The sequence below is a fragment of the Cyprinodon tularosa genome, unplaced genomic scaffold, assembly GCF_016077235.1.
Source record: "Cyprinodon tularosa strain WSP-4 unplaced genomic scaffold, ASM1607723v1 ctg362, whole genome shotgun sequence".
Classification (NCBI taxonomy): domain Eukaryota; kingdom Metazoa; phylum Chordata; class Actinopteri; order Cyprinodontiformes; family Cyprinodontidae; genus Cyprinodon; species Cyprinodon tularosa.
Window position 1 is genome coordinate 1,213,769 of NW_024039077.1, and position 18,827 is coordinate 1,232,595.

Sequence of the window (18,827 nt, forward strand, 5' to 3'; positions counted from 1 at the left end):
AAACCAAGATGCTCAACGATTTGAGGAAAATACGTTAAGTTAACAGTAATCGCATCGTTTCCTGTAATCCTTTCAAAACAAAATTGACACGCTACTATTTTTAGTGGCTAAAACTTATTCACTAAGACTTATATTTCGTTATTAATTTCTATTAATTATTTATAAAAGAAGAAAAGTTGCTTTTTTTGGCTTCGGCTTTTTCTTTTTGAATAGAGAAACTGTAAGCTCTTATTTTGAAGTTCTGACAAAAAAGAACCTAGATTTTACTTATCATCTTGCGAATTGTCAAAGCTTCTTGCCAGAAACAACACTTATTGCTTTTTTGCGCCTGATGAATCCAGAATACCATTGGTTGTTTTATTAAACATATAATAATATGTTTAATAGCAGGTCCTGCGCATTCACAGCTGACATCATTAAAAAGCAATGGCATTGATTTTTTGTGGAGGCTGGTTGCAGGAACAGCCAATAGAATTGCAGAGTGGAACAGGGGGCGTGACCTTTTTTCTTTGACCGGAAATGTAGTCGGAAACTAGCTTGATTTTACGGCTCTAAAGAAAGCTTTTTGCTTTTATAGGTAACGGCCGCCCGGAGCCAAGATGGCGACCATCGGGAGCCAGTTTCCGCTTCCGTTGGAAACAAGGGGCTGGTCTAAAACTGCATCACAGCTGATCTGTAGGTCCCCCCCCTCTCAAGTTGTTTTTTTGCAGAGAGAGCTGCTTTGCAGACAATCACAGAAGCACCTCTCTTGTTTTCTTTCGCTTCTTCTTGATGTTTTTTTCTGTTTTAACTTCGCAAATTTTAAATGTCGAATCATTACTAGTTCTCCCTAAATCTGAAACCCTATTCTTAGGTTAATAATGTCACTTCTTTCTAAAAGAAACTGTTTTTATCTAATTTTTGCGCTCGAATATCGTCGCGTTTTTTCAATCCACGGTGAATGTAACCCAGGTCTGACTCACTTTTAGCCTCCTTCTCAAGCATCTTGGAGCGGAGATGTTTTCGCCAGGAGAGGAGGTCGAATCCGATTTGTTTACCTCACTGAAGGAGTCATCCGGAGATGCGATCTCCCCAACACTGGAGCTCAGTCTGACCACCGTCTACACCGTGCTCTACTCTTTCCTCTTTGTTTTTGTCTACCTGCAGCTCTGGCTCATCCTTCATTACGGTCACAAGCGCTTCAGCTACCAGAGCGTGTTTTTGTTCCTGTGTCTGCTGTGGGCAGCGCTGCGGACAACCCTCTTCTCTTTCTACTTTAAAAATGTGGTGCAGGCCAGCCAGCTGCAGCCTCTGGCCTACTGGCTGCTCTACTGCTGCCCTGTATGCCTGCAGTTCTTCACACTCTGCCTGCTTAACCTCTACTTCACACAGGTAGGTGTTTTTTTTCTTTTTCTGTGTGACCCAATTTCATATAAAACAGCTGAGTATGCACTTTTTTCCCTGTCTACCAGAGGCGTAGCCAGAACATTTTAATAAGGGTGGCCAGGCAATAACCAATGCACACTGGGGGGGGGGGGGGGGGGGGGGGGGGGGGGGGGGGGGGGGGGGCAAAAGTGGATAGGCACCAGAACCTCAGGGTCAACATCAATATTTTCTAAATAAAGATAAACTAACAAATAGATGCGTATATTTAAATATCTACATTAAATGGATTGCTTATTATTAAAGAAGTTATTTTAGACAGATTTATTTTTGTCATTTTGTAGACACGGGTGTCTACAAAAAGACAATTTTATTTTTTAAAGTGCAGCCTTGAAAAACAGTGATAAATTCATAAAAAGTAATATAAAAATATTAGTGTATATTTACAGTTATAACATAATTTTTTTATTATAAATAAAATAACCCATTTTACACAACATTCAGCAGTCGAATGGCAATTAATAGGTTAATTTATATGTAATAAGTTATTTATCTCTGATTTCAGTGAACCTTCCAATTGAGAGTATTACAGCTGCTACTGCTGGTAAAAATGGTAGGTGTGGCGAATGGTTGGGTAAATGGCCACCCCTGGCCCCCCATCTAGCTCCGCCCCTGCTGTCTACTGTGCACAGTCAGTTTTCTCATTCAATAGCCAACTGTCCTGTGGGCATTCATCTGTTAAATCTTCTATTTGAAGTGAAAAACTGGCTTTTGTAGCTTGAGGAAATGTGTTTTTACTTAAAGTGTTTATAAATAATAACTTAGAATGCATGAAAATTACACTGAAAAATGTTTACCAATATAGACATTCTAGACATCTTTAGAAAGCTTAGATTCTCCACAGTTCAACCACCGAGTTCATTCTATGGACATAGCGAGCACCAAAGCACAATTAACACAAATATAGCAGCATGTTGATATGTAGCATGAGGAAGCAGCTACAACAAGCAAGCATGTCTATTACTGCTGTTCAAGAAAGACCTATTATTTTTGAGAATAAAAAACCACAACTTTGAGTCATGTTTGAACTGATGCAGCTTGGGCTGTGTTTTACTCACCCAATTTTCCTGTAAATGTCTAGAAACTAGAAGGTGTTAGCTTTCAAATATTGTAACACACATGTAATTTGGGCTTGCAGTTCCTACATTATTTGCTTTTCCATTTGGGTATGCAAAATAGGCGAGAATTTCCCAAAATGAGGTGGATATTAAGAGGTTAAAGGAATTTAATTGTGTTTGAACTACAGAGAGCAAAAACAGGTCATTGTTAATCAAAGAAGCAGCCATGTGGGACGTGGTAACTTTGGAGGAGCTGTAGAGATCCACAGGTCATGCTTGATTGTTAAAAACGTGTCAAAATGAGAGCTATGGTTTGCACAGGCAATGCAATAGGACTTAGACTTAGATAACTTTTATTTTAATTTTGTATACATAGAGTGCATACGAAACTAAATTTAGTTTAGTACAGCTTTCAGACACTAAATGAACATTTCCATTCCAAAAAAGTGCTGCAGTGATCAAATGTAAAGAGTGTTGGAGAAAAAAAACATGGTGCAAAAACGCAATGAAATGGAATTTTAGAGCATTAAATATGCATTGTGCAAATATGCTGTATTTTTGGTTTGGTGTTATCAGTGTGATGCAGAGTCTGTGACATGATTTATGAGTTTTTTCAACAGTTTAGCTGTTCAATGGCAGTGGGGAAGAAACTGTTGCAGAATCTGCTGGAATTTCTGACTTTTTTCCTCAGAATTCTGACTTTTTTTATTGTCAGAATTCAGTCAGAATTCTGAGGAAAAAAGTCAGAATTCAGAGATTAAAGTCAGAATTCTGAGAAAAGAGGTCAGAATTCAGAGATTAAAGTCAGAATTCTGAGAAAAGAGGTCAGAATTCAGAGATTAAAGTCAGAATTCTGAGAAAAAAATTCAGAATTCTGAGATTAAAGTAAGAATTCTGAGATTAAAGTAAGAATTCTGAGAAAAAAAGTCAGAATTCGAAGAAAAAAAGTCAGAATTCGGAGAAAAAAAGTCAGAATTCGGAGATTAATGTCAGAATTCTGACTTTTTTCCCCATACTAAACTGAAATAAAATGTAAAAATCTGTTAACTTTTCTTTTTTTTGTGTGGCTCTAATCCTCTTCCGTAGAGGCGCTGCAGCCTCCACACCACACAGTGAGACAGCTGGTCAGACCATCCAACCTCTAATACCTCGGTCACCAAATACCAAAATTTAAACTTTAAGGCCCATATGTTGCAGAAAATTAAAACTGCACAGTCATAAATTGCGTTGCCCCCACCATTTTGGTGGACATAGCTGCTGCAGAGAGAAATACAGAGCAGAGAAAACCTGGTAGAGGCTCCAATAGACTTGAACCTGGGGTGGCTACTTGCCTTACAACTGCATTAAGCAGGGGAAGTGATTAAAAACCAAAGCTCAAAGATGCTTTTCATCCAGTCTGTCTGACTTTTTCTGCATAGAAAAATCAGGGTCTGCACATCAACAGCCAGAAGAAACATACTCCCAAACATGTATAGCTGTAATTGTACCACACAGTTGTTTATGCAGATTATTGACCCAGGATACCAGTTTTTAAACATTTATTTGCAAAATGATTATGGTCTTTCCAACCATTATCATTCCACCGGTTATGCTCTACATTGCATTGGCCTATCACTTTGAATCCCACTGGATTATGTGGTTGTAAGCACCTTGCATGACACCTGGATGCCACGGCACTTGGCCAGTTGCCCTTTCCTCACCATTTTACACCAGTTTTATGGCCATGTTGCTTTGCCCTTTACAGATACCCACCTAAGATGCCTACATCAGCTCATTTGTCGCTGAAATTAGGGTATAACCTTTAGCTTTAATCAAATATTTGGAGAAAGGTGTCCGTCTTCATTCTTTGGTCCCGCTTTGTGCCATGCCATCACTGGGATGGTCCCATATCAGGATGCTAATGGCCAACAATGCTATAAACTTCCAAAGTTTAGGATCTTCTTCCAGGCATTAGCAGAACAGAAAATGCATGCATAGTTTTAACACCAGGTGCTGTTTGAGACTCAAAACACCGATCAAAATTCTTAAAATGAAGTTCTAATTTGTAACATATAACAAATTTAAGATAATGTTTGAAATAAATCTTTAGAAAGCCTCCAAAGTTTGGTTAGTTTGTAGAAAAGGTTTCAAGCTGAACGCTGTTCTCTTTGCATCTTGAGTTAGTAAGGATTTTAAATGCACATTGATGATCACTACGTAGACTTCACTCAAGTTAATGTTCCAGTATACCACCAGTAGTCACTAAATGTGTGTATTGGACAAGCTTGGTCCGCATGTACATTGAGGAGGGGAAAGGGAAGGAAGCATGTCTCACTGACTGAGTGTTGACTTGCCAATGCAACTCATTGTGTCATATGACTGCTGAATAAACACAGTCACCCATCTGCTGACCTCTGGCCAATATTTGCATACATAATAAACCTAGAAGTCGGTAGATTTAAGATAGAATTCAAACTTCTGCCTTGTGTGAAAGGCTCCCTGCTCCTTTTCCTTTCATATTGTGATGTTGTTATTGCCCGTTCCTGTCGTCGTATCTGTACAATCATGTTTATCTCAGTCAGGAGAGCATGTGACCACCCAGCTCAGAGAAGAAAACCTTCCCGATTGTGGTTTTTATACGTCTGGCCACATCAGGTCTGAGTAATATATCACACTCACATGTTGTTCCACGACTCCAACTGGACGCTGTTTTGTGTTTCATAAACAGCGGACATACTTTTTTGAAGAGCAGTTGCTCATACTCAGAAGAATGTCGAGTTTTGTCGCTGATTACTGATCTGTGGTTTTTGTAAAATACTACAAAGTAAGGTTGAAATATTGGAGATTTATAGATAATATTAAATATTATCAGCATATATTTCTGATCTGCACAAACAGAAAAATAAACACTGAATTTGATCTACTAGTCTGCTTGCAAACTGGAGCTGAAGTTCTAAGAGCAAAGGGGGAAAAAACAAATGTGTGTGATTTCTTTAAGCTTACTATAGAATTCAAACAATAAACCGGCCTTCGTTAACTGTGTTTTAAGATGTATTGTAGCTCATGTTGAATCTGTAGCAGAATTATAGTTTTGAGAGCAGGCAGAGTAGAACTGCCTTTTGAGTCAATGCAAAAGAGCTCAAAAGAATAAAACACAACTCAGGTATATTGTCTTAGTCTCTGTCTTGCTGTCTTACAGTCAAAATATTTTCACATGCATCTGAACATGATGAAAATGTTTCCTTTTAGAAAGTTTTAGAAGTTTTTCGAATTCCCTGATTTCATTTTAGACGCATAACTGCATGAAAATCTAAAACAAAATCAAACACCATGATTTTGCTTCATTCATTTAAAGGTATAGTGCAGGATGTTCTTTTTCTGGGTGGATCATCAAAATAAGTGGTCCTCCTAAATGTCAATGTCAAAGGCCGTCCTATGTGCTCGCCTCATTTTCACTTACCGGTGGTGAGTCTGACATGCTGGAAAGGTAGCAAATCTTTTGGAAAGTATACTTGTATGAACGATGCAAACAGCAACTTTTAAACAGAGCGTGCACGAGGAGAAATGGTCGTGTGCACGCTCTCGCATGCGTTTAACAGGCGTTCCCTCTCGGGAGCAGGTACGGGGTTGTTACGGCTGCAGTGGGTTTCTGCACTTTTCCTTGCAGGGTTCTGGATGCAGGCCTCGTCTGGTGCTCATCTGCTTTAAAGCTACAGTGTGTAATAATTACAGGGATATACAGTCAGAAATGTAATATATTAATCATAACTATGTTATTTATCATCATCTACGAGCTCAGCCTCTCAACCTTAATATTTGCGTTGCCTTAGAATTCGTTATTTATAATTACATAGGAGCGGGTCTCGCAGGCATGGAGGCAGACATCTTTGCGCTACGGCAGCGCAGAGCCAACAAATTAGCGATTGCGAGATCGCCCATTACGCACGAAAGTAACAACGGCAAGTTGAGAGAGATGAACTGAGACGGTACTGAACAATAGATAGCAGTATTAAAATTATCTATGTAAACAAACCTCATCACTTGAGAAGGTAGGTGATGCGGACGTCGTGGAAGACATTTTGTCCCGTAACGCTCGCCGTACTGTTGGGGGGGAGAAGCGGTGGGGGGGGGAGATGTTCATGATGCTGCGGTCTGCAGTCTGACCGCTAGATGTCGCTGAAAATTACACACTGTAGCTTTAAAAGCTCCTCCTCAGACCCCCATTTGGTTTGGTTTGTATCCTATGGTTGGGTTTTGTTAGGTTTGTTTGCATTTGCTTATTTCTGTTAAGTTATTGGTTTTGCAGTAAGCCATTTTCTATTCCCCATTTTATTTATCCGTTTTTCAGGTTTTGTTTCTTTAGTATAATTTAATAAATTCAATTTTCCCCACCCAACAAGCCTGGTGGACGTAACGGGGTGCTCCCGAGAGTGCATGTGCACTTTTTTATAAAAGTGAAGAAGGCGGGTCTTTCAAAAATTTGTAAAATATCCTCCACTATACCTCTAAAACGGAACAGCAACAATTTGTCCAGCTGCTACCAAACAAACATTCAACATGAGAATAAAATTACATTTTAAAACAACACTGGAAAAAAAATCGAAATCTAAATAAGTCATTTTTCTTAAAATAAGTGCATTTGTTCTTGAATTGAGGAGGTAAAAGAGACATTTTGCCAATGGAACAAGACAATTTACATTTAAAATAATAAAACACAATTGCATTGTCTTATTTCAAGTGCATTTTATTTAAATATCTTATTTTAAGAGTAAAAATACTCATTCCATTAGCAAACTATCTCATTCACCTACTAAAAGTAAGGGTAAATACACTTATTTTAAGATGTTTTTCCAGTGAAAAAACCCATTCCTAATCTCCAAGTTCGTATGGTGAAAAATATTTAACATATTTCCTGTTTAGATCTTTGTAAAGATAAACAGGAACACCATGCGTTGCCTAATTACTCAGGCTATCTAGTAACTAAGCAGAGTGGCTTCAAAATAATTTGCAGTTGCAGTGCAATGCCTTACTAAATGGGACGTCACTCTCTTTAGGTTCAACAACATGGTCACCCAGAGTTTTTTTCCTCCATTAATATTTCCAATGAACACAGAAAGCAATCTGACGTCATGATAAACGTTTAGGTTACCTTCAATCAACTCAAAGACACCAGCTGGTGACACTAGCTAAATATTGTGTAGGTCGGATACAAAAGAGTAGATTTATTCAACCAGTGTCAGAAGTAAAAGCAGTTAAGAAGCGATCTGTCTTGACCAATAAGTGCTTCCCTTTGTTTAAGTCGTCTTACTAAACGAACAGATGGTCATGTTCGTACTTGTTTGCCTTTTCAGACTCGGGACATAAACGTCCCCTGTGTGCTAAAAGGATACGCAGCCTGTAGTGCATTTCATACATATGATGCATGAAAAGTATACAACCTCGCTGAATTGCTTTGTTAGCTGTTTGCTTCATCTCTTGGTTACAAATTACCCCATCATGGCCTACTTTCAGCATACTGGCTGATCATGTGAGTGCATGTTAGTTTGAATGTTTAAACTTCATGTTGGCACATTTAATGCCACTTCAATATGGTTTTAGATTTTAGTATTAATGAAAGTCTAGAAAAAGACAATAAACAATACTCTGCTTTGCTAAGAGCTGAATTAATATCTAAGGAAACAACCTTTAGAATTGAGCCATTACACAACTTAAGCAAACTTTCTCTCCACAGACCTTGAACTTATGAGCCAGTTTCAATGTGTTTAAGCTTTTAGGTCACCACTGACAACATGACCTGTTATTTTATTTGTTTTTTTCAGGTCAAAACGTTTTTCTTAACATGCATGACGGTTTTGCTGCAGATTTGTTTCTTGCATGTCGGTAATGCAAATTCCACATTCCCAGAGTGTGCTTTTAGATTGAGTTGTTGTAAGTTTTTGGAGTATGATGAACTCAGCTTTATGTTCGATAGAAAAGCTGGGGATGGTCTGAAATTTTGTTAGGAAGGTGCCTTCCCTTTGATCTTGAAGGTGACAACATGATTGGCAACTACTCAGCATAGAGCCACAACGCAAAAAATCAAAGTCAATTTTACTGGAATTGAGCAGATAAGTGAGACAATTTGCTAACAGAATAAGAAAACTTAGATTTAAAATAGGATAATAAGGACTGCAGTCTCTTATAATAAGTGCATAATATCTAATTATCTTATTTTAAGGGTAAAAATACTAATTTCATTGGGAGATCATTTTATTTACCTACTCAAATTAAAGGTAAATGCTCTTATTTTCAGAAATTAATACTCATTTTTAGATCATTTTTGCAGGGCATTGCATTAAAGTAGTGCTTCGTTAATACTAAATCATCCCCAGAAATCCAGAAAATCTTAAACAATGAGAGTTAGTTTATATCTCAATGAAAATTTTAAGTATCTGTCAATCTTTTTCAATTATGCTAAAAAAGGTGGAGCATTAGAACAACTGATGCATCTCCAGCAATATGGATGCTGCTCTGTTCTGCCTTGTTTTAGGAAGCGATAACCCTAAAAATAAATCTGTTGATTTGAGTTGGGCAACCAAAGTAGTTTAGATTAAAGCAGACGCTCTTATATTTCATGCGGAAATAACCGACAGTTATGGGATCTGATCAGAATCCTCCTGAGCTTTTCGCTTTGGAGCTTTTCTTGGTTTATCTCAGCCCCACGGGCCAAATAGGATCCATACAACTATACAGCTTTCCCCTATTGGCTTGGGAATGTACATGTTCATATTGACAAGGATCGAAAGACTTTGGATTGATAGGTAGAACGACAGATGTATGGGTTTTGAAAAAGAAAAACAATAAAACAAAGCAGAACTGTCTAAATGTTTGCATTTTCTAAGTACTCTGAGATCAGATGGGTTCAAGTGGAAGCAGAGCAGATATGTAAAGAGGCAGGTATTTGTTCCTTATATGAGAATGAATAATTTTCTTGAGGTCAGTCGGCGCTGCTGGTTTTTAAAAGCATAATTGCCTCTTTGACGGCTTGTGCCTGCTCCAGTGACCCTCGGGAATCTCCTGGAACTGTTAGTTCACACCTTGGTTCTAAAACTGGCTCTCTGGGCTTCTGTGTACCAACATGGGTGGGATCTGTGCAGTCTGTTATCTAAATAGTTAAATTCAGCATTTTTACAAATAAATAATGCCTATTTTTCTTTCTCCAGGTGATGTTTAAAGCTAAAGCCAAGTATTCGCCTGAGCTCACCAGATACAAGTAAGTCCTTGATTGTTTAGTAATGACCAGCTTTTTTAGTTTTTTTTTTTCTTTTTTTTTTTTTTTTTTTTTTTACATTATATTTATTCCAAATAAGTTAAAAAAAAATAAATCACTGGACTTCGTTTTCCAAATTTGAAGATGTCCGCTTCCCATCCAGGAAGGTTTCTCAATTCAAAATGTTCAATTTGCATGTTTTCTAAGCCAAAACAAGGCTTTCACAACAAAAAAAATGCCTTCTAAAAAAATAAGAAAAAAATATAGTGTTTTAAGTGAATAATTGCTTATTTTGAGCAAAATAATCTGCCGGTGCAGCAAGCAAATGAGACTTGGTAAGATTTCTTAAAACAAGAACATGATATCCAAGTAGTAAGCATCCAAAAAAACTTAAATCAAGTATAAAAATCTATTTCTTCTTTTACTTCTATTACTTGTAGGAAGACGTTACTTGGATATAATCGAGAATATAAACAGAATATCTTTAGAACGACTCCAAATGACACAAAACTCATTGAACATGATGTAATAACGTAAAATCAAGGGCCAAATGTAAAAAAAACGGCATTCCCCTTTAAGGCAGAGCTTTTATTATAATAAGCATATGTATGATGTGTCTTGAAACAAGTAAAAATGTACTCACAGTCTAAATGTTTTTTTAAGAAAAAAGCTGCTCAGAATTAGTTGTATTATCTAGTTAGGGTGAAAAAAATTAATTTTCTTAAAACAAGTCAAATAATCTCAACAATATTCAGTCTTACTAAGAAAATACATTGAAAAAAAAGTGTAATAAGACCAAAATGCTTAATTGAAGTTTATTACACTTGTATAGATTTTCCTTTTTTGCAGTGTTGTTGGGCTACCCTATAAAGATTGGAACTCAACTCTATTTCTGACACTTTAAATTAAAAAAGCTTTCTGGATGGGAAGCGAAACGTCTTGAAACTTGGAAAACAAAGTCCAATGGATTGTTTTTTTTAACTTTTTTGGAATGACTATGACCTGGTTGACTTAGAATTGTCACCAGCATTATAGATTTATCCCCTTTAAAACCGTGTTAAGTGCTTGTGAATTAAGTCACTTTCACCAATCTGTTGTCTCTGTAGGGTTCCTCTGCGCTTGTTCTTTCTTTCGCTCAGTATATTTTTCCTGGTGGTGAATTTGACATGCGCTTTGTTAGTCCAAGGAGCTCTGATGCACTCTGAACCACCGAGGTGAGCAGAGGTTCATTCCTTTTATACGTAGCTAACACAGACCTCGATTTCTGTCTTTTCTCTTTCTCTGTAATCAGTTCTCTTTTCTGTATACTTGAATGTGTCGTTACAAACTCTACCCTTTGGCCCTGCAGTGGTGGGGGGGTCCGACATGCAGTCTTGGCTCGGGTCCTGATCAACGACAGTCTGTTTGTCCTCTGTGCCATATCTCTGGCTGTGTGCATCTTCAAAACCGCCAAGATGTCTTCTGCCAATGTTTACCTCGAGTCTAAGGTAGAAAGGAAATGATTTACCTGTTTTTTTTTTTTAGGATACATCTTGTAGAGCTGCTTCTCTAGACATTAAAGCTACAGAGATGAGAAATTTGAGTTTTTTTTGTTGCCTACTTCTATATCAAAATATAAAATGTCTACCTCAATAGTACAATTGATTGTCCAAATTCATTCTTTCAGTTGATTAACTTGATTGACTGAGATTTACAGGAAGCAATTTCTAAGTGAAGATAGAACAATGATGCTAATTCAGGCTAATTCAAAGCTTATTATTTCCCTTAGCTGTAGCATCTTGCCTTTTGCTTTATAAACATACCCAGAAAGAGGATTGTAGCATTAAAAAAAAACATTTCACACAACAAGCTTAAAATATGCAGGTTTGTCACTGTTTAAGAAATCATAAAAAAACACTAATGTTGTTAAATTCTTGTTTCTGGTCTGAAATGGTGATTTTTGTAATGCTAGTTGACCTGTATTTAGTGTTTAATTGTTAAGCTTGTTGTGATGAGATGAATCTTCCCTCCAGGGGACATCAGTGTGCCAAGCTACCGCCGTAGGAGCCGTGGTGATCCTGCTCTACACGTCTAGAGCCTGTTACAACCTAGTGGTGGTGGCCCTGTCGCCGCAGGACAGACCCAGCCCCTTTAGTTATGGCTGGTACAGCGTCTCTGACCAGGTGCTGCTCCATTTGTGTTTAGTTGTAAACAGCGCCATGCAAAACTGTTCCTACTTCTTAAACTTTTCCACAGTGGGTCAAATGACAGCAAAATAGCATAGTTTAGTACGGTGATGGATATCTGCACATGCATGCATGCATAACGCACAGGTTCTTATGTTTTGTTAACTTTCCACCTCACAATGCTCGACCTTTTGTTGATCTTTAACATTAGATCGAAATAAGATAGAGTGAATATTTTTATTAAGTCGGGGCATTTAATCTGATCGATCTTTGGAGAATCAGTGAAGTAGGGTTTATCAGGGTTTAAGACTTTGTCTGGTTATAAATAACCTTTTCTGTGGATCCTGACCTACATCAGAGAGGGTGCAAGCCTTGGGACAGACAACGTAATTTAAAGGATTTCCTTTTGTATGTTTGTGGTTATTTCTTTTTACAAAAAACCCACAAATAATAATTAATTAATCAGAATTTAATCTGTTTCTGTAAATCAACAGTTATCCGAATATGTTACGATTTATTTGAGTCCTTTTTAATTATATTTATTGAAAGTATTTATTTATACAGGATGTTTAAAAAATGTTTAACCATATCTGTGTTATAGATTTGCAGTCAGTGTATGAATATCAAACTATGTATTTAAAAGGATCTGGATCTCAATCCACAAAAAGCAGCTAATGGGAATTTTTTTCATGGCCAGCAGGGGGAGACATTGCAAAATCAAATCATTTTTTAAGGAGCATCAATGTTCAGGTCTTCCTCACATATCTTTATTGAGACTTTTTAAGTTTATACAGACAGCTGAAACATTTTGTAAAACGTATCAACAATGGGAATATTAGACATTTTGTTCAAGCCTGACACATAACACAAGTACATGCCTTTCTTAATCATAATACAACCCCTTACTAAACCCATACATCATCTACATATATATAAATCAAACTCAGCTGCTTATGAACCTCATTAAAACTGACTTTCCTCTGTCATGTTCAGATCTTTAATACATACAATAAAAGGTATTCCAGATGTACTCAAACAAATCCTGTTTGCCATTTAAAAACATGTATTTTTTCCAAATGGAGCATAAATGACATCCGCCAGATCTATCGACAGTATAATCACTCCCTGAGTCATCTTTCAGAACAACAATATACATGTTTTTGCATTGAGTAGACCTACATTTATAAATATTTGTTCATTTTTAGTGTAGTTATGTTTTTGCGAATACAGCCCAAACATAAACAGCCTTGGGTCTAATTATTCGCTTGGAAAAGATTTCCTCAATTTCATCCTTTACCTCTTTCCAAAACAACATTTTCATACAGTGTTGCATACCTTCTGACGTGCATCTGGTATCTCATGTATGCTTATAGAGGTCCACTAGTGTTATTTAAACCTGCATTAACAGTTTGAATTAGATCCTTCTAGGACCTTTTGTTAACATTTTTCCCAAACCTGCCTCAGATTTTTAATTGAATTTAGATCTGGACTTTAAATGAGCCGTTTTAACATAAGAATCTCTGACTCTGTTGTAGCTGTAGCTTTTTAGGAACCTTCATCACACTGGAAAAACGATCTAGAAATAGGTCAAAATTTCTTAAATTAAGTGTATTTATCCGTAATTTAAATAGGTGAACGAGATAGTTTGCCAATGGAATGAGTATTTTTATTCTTAAAATAAGATAATTCAATATTATGCACTTGAAATAAGACAATAAACATTTTTTCATTATTATTTTAACTGTAAATTGTCTTGTTCCATTGGTGAAATGTCTCTTTTACCTCCTCAATTCAAGAACAAATGCACTTATTTTCAGGGAAAAAAATGACTTATTCAGATTTTGATTTTTTGCAGTGCACTGCCTCAAGTCTCAGGTTTTCTTTTTGCATTGCCGGGTATAGCAGCTCCATCTTCCTATTAACTAGCTGGCTAGCTGTTATGGTCCATCTGTAAAAAAAAAATTCCCTGTATCACCATGTAGTTTCTGTGTTCAGCTTGGTGTGTAGTGAGTAGCACATTGCGTTAAGGTCATAAGCTTCTCTTCTGATCCGTACACAAATACAAAGACTGGACTTCATTTAGGGAACAAGAAAAGGGAGAACTGTGTAAAAATGCATGCCACACTTTTCAGATTAATATTTGTTGGATCTCGGTTAAATACATTTTTTTTTCTCGGTTTGCTAGATGCCATCACGCTTCATGATTCATGTGTGTAAATTGTGTTTGTTTGTCCTTTTTAAAGGCCGACATACATAAGATCAGCGGAGAAGCCTACATCGTTTTTGGGATCATTTTGTTTTTCTGGGAGCTGCTGCCCACCAGCTTGGTTGTGGTTTTCTTCAGAGTCCAAAAACCCCACCAAAACCTGGTAAACCGATCAACTAGAAGTCAGGCCGTAGGCCTAGACGGTCCTCTCAAAGATTGAGCCGTAGTCACAGTTATGTATGAATTCCTCGGCTGTGTGTCTTGCAGGCCCCAGGCGGTATGATCAACAGCCACAGCTTCAGCTCCAGAGCTTATTTCTTTGACAACCCCAGACGGTACGATAGTGATGACGACCTGTCCAGGAGCGTCAACAGTAGATCTGATCGGGCCAGGTGAGCACTGAATCAGATGTGATGGAATTAGTTTTGGGTTTATTGTGAAATGTTTTAATCAGAACCCATCTTTTTTTGTGTGAAAATTTCCAGTTCAGCTTCTTTAATCCCTTTTCTGCATCTTGCGGGAGGATATTTTATGGTTATTTATAAGGCTGAACCATAGCCTGCACTCTGGGTCCTTGAGCCAGACCCCGCACTGCATGAAAGTTTTGGTTGATTAGACTTTTTTTTTTTTATATTCCCCCTGCAATTTTTACCACTAATGGAAATGTCTTTTAATACACAATAACATGAATTCAACACACTGTAGTTAACAGATAAATGGAGGCAGAAGATGTCTTTCAGTCATTAATTCACACATTAAGAGACACACAGGAGCTCTTTCAAGCTGCGCACCGCTTCATTCACACCACCTGTCCTATCAACCAGGAATCAGAATTAGAAATACTTTAATAATCCCAGGGAGGAATTACTTTTGTTACATTACTCCATCTGTAATAGAGTGACTATAGGACCAGTTTGATAGAACATAATTTCATACTATATATAATTAGGGGGCCCCCGCTCCATCTCGCCATCAGTTTGGGGGTCCTTGACCTGGAAAACCGATTTAAAGATAAATTTTTAACATGCACTTTAACTCCATCCTATTACTGTGCTATTTAACTTTTTTTTTTCTTTCAAACATTTTTTTTTTTTTTTTTTTTTACATTCAGATGATACGGAAGAGGATTAGGGCCACTGGAAAAAAAATGTTAGCTGATTTTTATCAGTTTCTCAATTCTAAGAAAAAAGTCAGAATTCTGACACTAAAGTAAGAATTCTGACTTATTTCTCAGAATTCTGACTTTAATCTCAGAATTCTGACTTTTTTCTCAGAATTCTGACTTTAATCTCAAAATTCTGACTTATTTCTCAGAATTCTGACTTTAATCTCAGAATTCTGACTTTTTTTTATTGTCAGAATTCAGTCAGAATTCTGACATTAAAGTCAGAATTCTGAGATTAAAATCAGAATTCTGAGAAAAAGTCAGAATTCTGAGATTAAAGTCAGAATTCTGAGAAAAAAGTCAGAATTCTGAGAAAAAAAAGTCAGTACTCTGAGATTAAAGTCTGAATTCTGAGAAAAAAAGTCAGAATTTTGAGATTAAAGTCAGAATTCTGAGAAAAAAGTCAGAATTCTGAGAAAAAAAAGTCAGAATTCTGAGATTAAAGTCAGAATCTGAGAAAAAAAAGTCAGAACTCTGAGATTAAAGTCAGAATTCTGAGAAAAAAATCAGAATTCTGAGAAAAAAAGTCAGAATTCTGAGATTAAAGTCAGAATCTGAGAAAAAAGTTAGAATACTGACATTAAAGTCAGAATTCTGAGATTAAAGTCAGAATTCTGAGAAAAAAAGTCAGAATTCTGAGATTAAAGTCAGAATTCTGAGATTAAAGTCAGAATCTGAGAAAAAAGTTAGAATACTGACATTTTAGTCAGAATTCTGAGAAAAAGCCAGAATTCTGAGATTAAAGTCAGAATCTGAGAAAAAAGTTAGAATACTGACATTAAAGCTGAAGTCTGTAAGTTTTTAAAAATCACTTTTTTGTCATATTGGCTAAAACTGTCCCTATGCCCAGACAGCAGTACATGTGATATGTAACCTGTGAAAGAAACTGCTTCAATTGGTACCGCCTACTGCCTGTATTTCAATCTGGAAAGAATAATTCGGGACGAGTCAAAACAACCAATCACAGCCAGAGGAGCGTCTGATGGAGTGTCAATCACAGCTCACACACACTGAATCCCGCCCTCCCCTTCTGGTCGCATGCGGTAGCCGCGCAGATGCTGTGAGAGGGGTGGAGCTTGGAGGTGGGGCATGAGTGAAGCAGAGAGGGTGGGGGAGTGGCGTGAAACCTGTTTTTCTTCAAATTTTCAGTCGAAGTCTGCTCTCTTCTCAATGTTACAGACTGCAGCTTTAAAGTCAGAATTCTGAGATCAAAGTCAGAATCTGAGAAAAAAGTTAGAATACTGACATTAAAGTCAGAATCTGAGAAAAAAGTTAGAATACTGACATTTTAGTCAGAATTCTGAGAAAAAGCCAGAATTCTGAGATTAAAGTCAGAATCTGAGAAAAAAGTTAGAATACTGACATTAAGGTCAGAATTCTGAGATTAAAGTCAGAATTCTGACTTTTTTTCCCATACTAAACTGAAATAAAATTAAAAAATCAGTTAACTTTTTTTTCTACTGGCCCTAATCCTCTTCCGTAAGATAAATATGTTTATCCTTATCTTTTATTAAAACTTCCTGTCATTCTCAGCCTCCTATCCACTACGCCTCAGATGGCGACGTCCAGCTGGTACGGCTCAATCCAACGAAATGGGAGTTTGGCCCCTGGGGCGGCCCCTGGCCGGCAGCCTCCACCTTCCACGGCCCCGCTCTTATTTTCCCAAGGAAACGTTCAGAGTCATCATCATCACCATCACAACTACTACTCTACCCCACAGAACAACAACTACCAGCATCATCAACACAGTAATTACTATTCCACGCCGCAAAATTATTACTGCGGATCGCAGACGTATTTCTGCACCCCACAGAATTAAATGGGATCTATTGTAGACTTTGGACAATATAGATAACAAATTATTACATCTTTTTGTCCCATTTTGCTTATTCAGCTCCATCAAACCTTTTGATTAAAAGTACTGCCCACACAACTGCTTCAACAAATTGTGTGAAATCGTGGAGATAAAATAAGCAAGAAAGTCGGATCAACAAGACGACCAGCTTTTTTGAGAACATCAGTACAGATGGGTAGCATTGAACTGAAAACATTTCCTTTAAATATTTTGGTAATATAGAGAAATATTGACCAGAAAAATCCTTCCAATTGTAAATTTTAATGGTCTGAAAACATGGCAGCTGCGTAGCAGGTGCTTATTTATGAGGCTAATTTGCTAATCCTAAAGCTGTCAGTCAACAGTTCAGGCCAGAGCAACACGGTTCTCAAACAAAATGACCTTCTTGCATATAAAAAATCAGTCCCAAAAGCAAATACAGCAAATTATAACATTTTATTTTTAAATAAAATGTTAATTACTTTATTAAGCTGGGACAGGGTTCCATTGTTACACAAAAGAACGTGGAAAAAGCTGCTGTTAGGAATTGGCTAATGCTAATTTACTGATAGCTGCTTATGCAGGGAGAGCTAGCATAGCATTGCTAGCATTAGCCAAAAGGAAAAATAGAAAACTAGTGATAAAACAAAGAAAATTGGACACTTTGAATTAAAGAATTCAGTTTATTACTTAGATCAATGTATGGACTGAATTCTGGTGCAATGTAATGAGAATTAAAATACAAAACTTTCTTTTATGAGAGAGGCAAGGTCACAAAGAGAAAACTAGCAGAACGTGTCATAAGTAATTAGCCAGTACTAGTTTGCTGATAACTGCTGACATAATGAGTGTTAGCACAGCTAACAATAAGACAGAATAGGGGAAATATTGCAAACATTTAAAATGGATTAAAAAGGTTATTATTGTGTCACTGGACAAAAACAAAACATTTTTATTACACTAATATCAAGTTTTAGTGGAACAACATGGGATAATATACACCAGACTATTAGGACCATGCTACAGGCAATATTTTTATTTAATAAATATCAGAAATATGAGATTACAGTTGTAATATCACATAAAGTCATACAGTTGCCTGCTGGTCAATTAGTTCTGATACCAATTTAATGGGGTAAAAAATTAAGTATTTTCATATTTGTAAAAAAAAAAACCTATGTATAAAGTCACACAAGAACACTTTATTGTTGTCTTAATATACGTTTTTCTGTAATATTTGTGTGGTATTATTACTGTATTTATAATATAATTCTTTGGTAACATAATATTACCACTTCATTACTGTGGTATTACAACTGTATTCTCATACATCGAATATTATTACTTTATTTGGGAATAATATTTATGATCATTTTCTGAATTCTTTCAATAATATCTTCTTGTAATTACCACAAAAAAAGAAAAAAAATTGTCTGACCTGCTTTGTTATACTAACTTCCCAGATATAAAAGGAGAAAAATAATTGAAAATATAGTAAAATATAAAAAAATAAATAATGTTCAATTGTGTTGTCGGTTTCACTTTATCACTCTTGTTTTGCAAAACAAAATGAAAATAGTAAAAAAAAAAAATGGCATAAGGAATTAGAGCTAGCTTAATGATGCTAGCAGTTAGCAAAAAGAATACAGAGCTCAATTTAAAATGATAACAAATGATGATACTGTGGTTAAATCCAGTTTATCTCAGTTATCAAACTGGAACAAAATTTTATTTGAACACAAAATAAAA

General features: G+C 36.5%; 1 protein-coding gene across 1 annotated transcript; it reads left to right on the forward strand.

Annotated features, from left to right (window-relative positions):
- The first annotated feature begins 697 nt into the window (after positions 1–697).
- gpr137c (G protein-coupled receptor 137c) lies at positions 698–18,027 on the forward strand. The gene is made up of 8 exons (XM_038295889.1): positions 698–1,371; positions 9,662–9,711; positions 10,815–10,922; positions 11,057–11,195; positions 11,721–11,870; positions 14,117–14,242; positions 14,347–14,471; positions 16,778–18,027. Exons 1-8 carry the CDS (start codon positions 997–999, stop codon positions 17,061–17,063), a joined length of 1,359 nt encoding a protein of 452 aa, XP_038151817.1. The 5' UTR covers positions 698–996; the 3' UTR covers positions 17,064–18,027.
- The last annotated feature ends 800 nt before the right edge of the window (positions 18,028–18,827 follow it).